Source organism: Chiloscyllium plagiosum, unplaced genomic scaffold (genome assembly GCF_004010195.1).
Source record: "Chiloscyllium plagiosum isolate BGI_BamShark_2017 unplaced genomic scaffold, ASM401019v2 scaf_13921, whole genome shotgun sequence".
Classification (NCBI taxonomy): Eukaryota; Metazoa; Chordata; class Chondrichthyes; order Orectolobiformes; family Hemiscylliidae; genus Chiloscyllium; species Chiloscyllium plagiosum.
This window is the reverse complement of record NW_025208067.1, coordinates 1,448-7,861: the sequence shown is the minus strand read 5'-3', so window position 1 is coordinate 7,861 and position 6,414 is coordinate 1,448. Positions and strand designations below refer to the sequence as shown.

Sequence of the window (6,414 nt, the reverse complement as noted above, 5' to 3'; positions counted from 1 at the left end):
CTGGCAGAGGTAACTGTCTAGAGACACATAACTGTCAGTTTGTCAGCACACTGTGGGCTGACACGCACATCTCTACCCGCTCCGCAACCCTAGCCTAGCCTCGCCTGACCCTGCCCTCCCCCAAAACCCAGCCTAGCATCAATCACTCCCTTCCCAAACCCAACCCGGCCTCACCTAACATAATCATCCTTGACTCAGCACCATGTTACTGCAATTGTATGAATACTGAGTGGAATCCTCGCGTTCTCTTTTCCATTTCAAACGTGTAAGTTATCTAAATAAAACGTTGTTCTAACTCATCCACAGATGAAGAGTAATACACTGTGGTTTTTTTCATAGGTCTACGTCTCTTGGTGTTGAGTTAGATCTGTAAAGAAAATATAATGGAACTGGTGCTCCCTAAAAAGTCATTAATATAAGTGGATGCTGCCCATTTTTACTTAATCAGTTATAGAGTAATAGAGCAGGGGAACAGACCCATTGGTCCAGCCAATCCATGCTGACCATAATTCCAAACTAAACTAAACCCACCTGCCTGAGCTTGGCCCATATCCCTCCAAACATTTCTTATTCATGTACTTATCCAAATGTCTTTTAAACATTGTAACTGTACTCACATCCACCATTTCCTCTGGAAGTTCATTTCACACACAAACCACTCTGTATGAAAAAGTTGTCCCTCATCTTTTTTAAAACTTTCTCCTCTCACGTTAAAATTTGGTCCAGTCCTGACATCCTCCATCCTAAGGAAAACACACCTGCCATTCTCTTGTCTGTACCCCTCACAATTTTATAAGTTTCTATAAACTCAAACCTTCCATTCCTGGCAATATCCTGTACTTCCCTAGCAGTGTAAGTACAATAACTTGTCGAATGCCCAGTTGCCAGACTTCACCACCTCTATGTGAAATTATTGGTGTAACTTCATCTACTTTACACTTCAGGAAACTAGGATTTAAGTACTATGTAAAATGAATGAGGCCTTTGTCTGTATCCAACATAAATTCACCTGTCTATCTTAGCCATCCAATAGAAAGGTCAACAGTTCATCAGTTTCAACATTCAGATATCCATGGAATTGCTGAGAAATGTTTGGCTTTATTATTGTTTCTGACTAATCTAGCATGGTAGACTTTTTATCAAATTGAAATCCAATCCAAAGTCTGTTCAATCTATTGCCAGTATGGAAGCACTTAAGATGTATGGTGCTTTTTTTTCCTTAGTTTCTGCCATGTGTAAATTTGAGTATTATTTACTTTGTAATAGAGTCATAGGGGTGTACAGCCCCTTTGGAAACAGTCCAACTCGTCCATGCCGACCAGATATCCTAAACGAATCTAGTCCCATTTCCCAGCACTTGACCCATATCCCTCTAAACCCTTCCTATTCGTCTCCCCATTCAGATGCTTTTAAACGTTGTAATTCTACCAAATTCCACCACCTTGTCTGGCAGCTCATTCCATACATGCACCACCCTCTGCATGAAAAAGTTGCCCATTAGGTCCCTTTTAAATTTTTTCCATCTCGCCCTACAATTATACCCTCCAGTTCTGGACTCCCCCACCCCAGGGAAAAGACCTTGCCTTTTTGTCCTATCCGTGCCCCTCATGATTTTATAAACCTCTATAAGGTCACCCCTTAGCCTCTGATGTTCCAGGGAAGACAGCCCCAGCCTCTCAGTGTAGCTCAAACCCTCCAATCCTGGCAACATCCTTGTAAACCTTTGCTGAACCTTTTCAAGTTTCACAACATGGATAGGAGCCTGAGGATTTTCTGATCATATACCAAAACAGTCATAAATAGTATAATCGCATGACATTTACAGTTAACACTGAATGCTGACTATATTATTTTGGGTTTACAGGAATCATTGCAGTATTCTTTATTTTAATAACCAAATTTAGTTTTTAAAGTCAAAGACATGTTTGGTTTATGCTTTATTTTATAAAATGATCTCTTACAATGTTAAACGGTCAACTGGTCAGACATGATAAACAGTTTTTCATGTCTGGCATGTTTGTATCTATACCTATAACATAAGGTGTATGGGAATAGTGCAAAGTTCTCAACCTGCTGGTAGGCCTGCTCAAAGCAATGGGAATGCTATACCTTCTATTTAAAATGTATATTTTTTTTAAATTGGTATCCCATTTGTTTAATATTTTTACAAAATCTATTGCAAAGATAACCACTAAAAATAATCATTTCCATAGCAGTTTTATAAAATCAGTAATCAACTTGTTGCAGCTATTGTGCATTGTGGAGCATAAGTAGTTTGTGAAGATTTGCATAATCAGATGATCAGGAACAGAACATTTAGGCTCCTAAGCATGTTCTACCATTCAGTAATCACGGCTGATCTGTAATCTTACTTTATCTATCAGCTTTTACCCATAACCATTGATACCTTTGGCTAACAGGGATCTAGCAATCTCAGTTGTAAATTTAATAATTGATCTGCAGTCAGTTACCATTTGTGGATACGAGTTCCAAATTTCTATCATGAAGAAGTGATACTTCATTTAGTTCCCAATCTTTTGATTATTATTCAGTGCTATACTCCTTAACTAACAGTTTGTTTGTTTCTTTCTTTCTATCTACCCTTTCTGTTTTCTTCAATATCTTCAAAACTTTGATCAATTCACCTCTTAATCTTGTAGCTTCTCATAATTTATCCCAAAATGAGTTGACTTGCATGTGACACAGCTAAGTTTATGAGTAGAAATATTCATGAAATACATTTGGTACTTCACCTGGATTAAGCTTTAGAAATGGAATATCAGCCAGGTGGTGATGTCACAAATGACTGGCCAGTTTAAATTTTAAGGATTGCAAGTTCAGGTCTTGAATACATAAAAGTTGTGAATCTTTAAGGTCGCTGTTGAGGTGCTTTTATTTCTAAATGCTATGAATTACAGTGTGAAGTTTTCATCTTCAAGTGGATGATAATGTGATAGAAAACTTTGTGTTATGTTACAGAATCCATCTGATTTTTGTTCTGGTATTCACCAATTCTATGATCTACCTGCTTTATCTTGAAAATTTTTGATCTTCCTGTTATTAATAGCGACACTGGTTATCAAGTGCATTACCTCTACACAGCATATTCAGACAAAAGCACAGCTAAAATCATTGGAGTAGAATGTTGAGAGCATGAATATCATTCAAGCTGTGATATTTTCGTTTCTGTTATCTATTTATTGTAGTTTATTTGAATATTATTTATTAAAACACTTTATCAATTTATTATTTAGTGCCAGCTTGATTCACTGGTAGCACTATTGCCTTTTAGTCAAAGATCATGGGTTCAAGCCCCACAACAGAAGCTTGAGTACAGAATCTAGTCTGATTGTTTCTCTTAATATAGAGGGAGGGATAAATATTTTGTCTTTCAGATGCGTCATGAGTCCTTTCCGGTAGATGCAAAAGATGGGTAGTAGCATTAGCTTAGATTGTACATTGAACAGTTGCAAATTGTTTTTATGTCGCACCTTATGTACCATCAAGACTGACTAAAATTTTTTTGAGGAGTGTCTTTGAGGTGGAGCAGTTCAGTGAGAATTACTCAGATTAAACCTTGTACAGTTGAAGGTGTAGCAGCTAAGGATTGGGCATTAGCAAAGAGAGATGCACTAAATAGCAGAATTGAAGGAAGACCAAGTTTTCAGTGTGTTCTGGGGCTTGTATTTCTAGAGGTAGGAGGACTGTGTTTGTGGAGGGAAAGTTAAATCAAGTTGACCTGAGAACCATTCATATTTCCATGTTATTACTTAAGAGTGAAGTTCTCATTGTTTTTGTTTTTGCAGATGTTTTCAATTGAAGCACAGTGGAATTGTGTGTGCAGCTGCCGGATGAAATAACTCCAGTGTAAACCAGAGAAATCGTTAAGTTATTCAAAGAACTACATAGATCCTGAATTAACTGATTTGCATGTCAATTTTCAACTGTTTCATTGTTATTTAAAAAATGTCACAACAAAAAGGTGTGGCATCTCAAAACGTGGATGTAAAACCTAAGGTCAACCAAGTGAAAAGTGTTGATCGTAGGGATGGTTATACATGGAGTGGGAAGAAGCGTTCACGATCTTCCAAAATGGAGACTACTTTGGATGGACAAGTGGGGGCTGTTGCTGGGATATCATCAACTGCTTCAAGAAGGGAGAGAAAATTGACCTCTCTTGGACAGGTGTCAGATCTTGAAGATTCATGTTCACGCAAGCTCTCTACTCGATCGCTGAAGCAAAAGATTCAGGATGCAGTAGCTCATTGTTTTCCTCTTAAGGTCCATAACCATAAAAACTCTGCTTTAAGTTCAAAAAGTAAAATACACATTAGTGATCTGCTGGTTGATAATTGTCCATTTCCTAATGGTTCTGACCTGGCTCAAAAATGGCATTTGATTGATTGGCATACAATTCCATTAACTCAAAGCTGTGGAATCTGGGAAGGCTCCGAGGTGGGATTTGACGAACATGAGTTAGAAGAAGGATCCAGAATGAGCATTGAACTAGAGGCAGAACCTCTAGATGCACAAATTCTCTCATTTGAAGTGATTTCTCAGATAAATACTTTGCATAAACAGAACTCTGAAGTGGAGCAAGGAACAAATGATTTAGCATGTGATAATAACACAACATTTTGTTTGAATGATTCAGACTCTGAAGAGGAACTGATGGCTGTTTTCACAGATTCTGAAAATCAGAATAATTTCAAACTGAATTTTGAGAATAATTGCAGTTGGCTAGCACCCTTTTACAAATATCATACTGAGTTTGGTTATATCTACCGCTTAGTTCCAGATCTGTTTTGGATCATTAATAATCCATGTTACTGGGGTGTAATGGATAGGTATGGAGCTGAGGCTCTATTAGAAGGCAAACCAGAAGGTACATATTTGCTCAGAGACTCTGCTCAGGAGGATTATCTCTTCTCTGTCAGTTTTAGACGTTACAGCCGCTCTCTCCATGCTAGAATTGAACAATGGAATCATAACTTCAGCTTTGATGCCCACGATCCCTGTGTTTTTCATGCACCAAGTGTAACCGGCCTTTTGGAACATTATAGGGACCCAAATTCTTGTATGTTCTTTGAACCATTGTTGTCACTTCCATTGAACAGGACTTTTCCATTTTCACTTCAACGCCTTTGCAGAGCTGTAATTTGCAGCTCTACAACCTATGAAGGAATTGATGCTCTTCCTGTGCCACCATCATTGAAAGCTTACTTGAAGGAATACCATTACAAACAAAAAATAAGAATGCTGAAGATCAGCACACAACAATGGTGTAGTGGACTGAAAGACAATCAGTAAGTTTAAGACCACCAGGAACATTTCTACATCATAGAGCAAATTGAGTATTTGTCTTAAAAAGACATTTTCTCACACAATGTTTTGTTATGCTATAGTTTTGTTTGAAGTCTGCTAACTTTCAAACATTATCATCGACTTTATTCAGGTATTCCGGATTAATTTTCTTCCTTATATTCTTCAGTGTAATCAAACCAATACACATTTTCCAATGGGATAAATCATTTGCGCATCTTATCTGTAGGTTGTGACACTTATTTGCCTAGAAAGCACTCTTACATTGTGTTGAGATGGATTTTAAAGACTGAGTTCAGTTCTGAAGCCAAGATCTTCAATGTAAAACATACCAGTCTTGAAAATTTTTCACACATATATTGCAATTTTATTTGCACTTTTTGTACACTTTTAAAGATATTTGTTAACCCAAAATTTTCTAAGTTATAAGAAGCTTTAAGTGTGTAACATTGATTGCTGCAATGTAAGTTTCAAAATTAATTTTACGAGTAAAACCTCAAACAGATATTTTGCACTTTGGCGTTTGCTTTACATAATGTTACAAATAAAAAGTGTACTATTAGAGTCCCTAATATTGCTAACAATTCAAATATCCATTATGTACTGAAACGTAAATAGATTTTGCATGGCCGAACTGTATTACACTTTTTTAACAAAGCAGTAAATCTTATAAACAGACCACAGCTCAGTGAGCACCTGTAGAAAGAATAATCAAGTTTACTTTGGATACAGACACAATTGTGGAGTGGATCATATCACACTTCTTTTGAAATCCATTTTTATAGTTTTGTTCATTTACATATTCTTTTAACATTCTTTTATGCTGCTATGTACTTGTATGCATGATGAGGAGGTGCCAGTGTTGGACTATGCATGGGCAAAGTTAAAAATCACTTGGTGTGTGTACTTGTACATCGTGCCACCTACCTTTTGTGTTGTCAGGAAATTGATTACAGAATGTAACTTTGTCCCATCATTAATTAACATAATAAGCAGTTCATAATTACCACAAAAAGAATCACATAGGTGAACCTTTTGTTTAGATGTAGATTCCCAAATTTTATGCCATGTGTTTAAAAATTGTTGTCATGA

The 6,414-nt window shown here is 36.8% G+C and overlaps 1 protein-coding gene across 1 annotated transcript; it reads left to right on the top strand.

Moving 5' to 3' along the window:
* Nucleotides 1–18: 18 nt before the first annotated feature.
* On the top strand, nt 19–5,724 carry LOC122546665 (suppressor of cytokine signaling 4-like). Its single transcript, XM_043685330.1, has 2 exons — nt 19–265; nt 3,807–5,724. Exon 2 carries the CDS (start codon nt 3,967–3,969, stop codon nt 5,308–5,310), a length of 1,344 nt encoding a protein of 447 aa, XP_043541265.1. The 5' UTR covers nt 19–265; nt 3,807–3,966; the 3' UTR covers nt 5,311–5,724.
* Nucleotides 5,725–6,414: the final 690 nt, after the last annotated feature.

Coding starts and splice junctions, on each gene's coding strand:
- LOC122546665 (XM_043685330.1), top strand. CDS start 3,967: ATGTCACAACAAAAAGGTGTGGCATCTCAAAACGTGGATGTAAAACCT.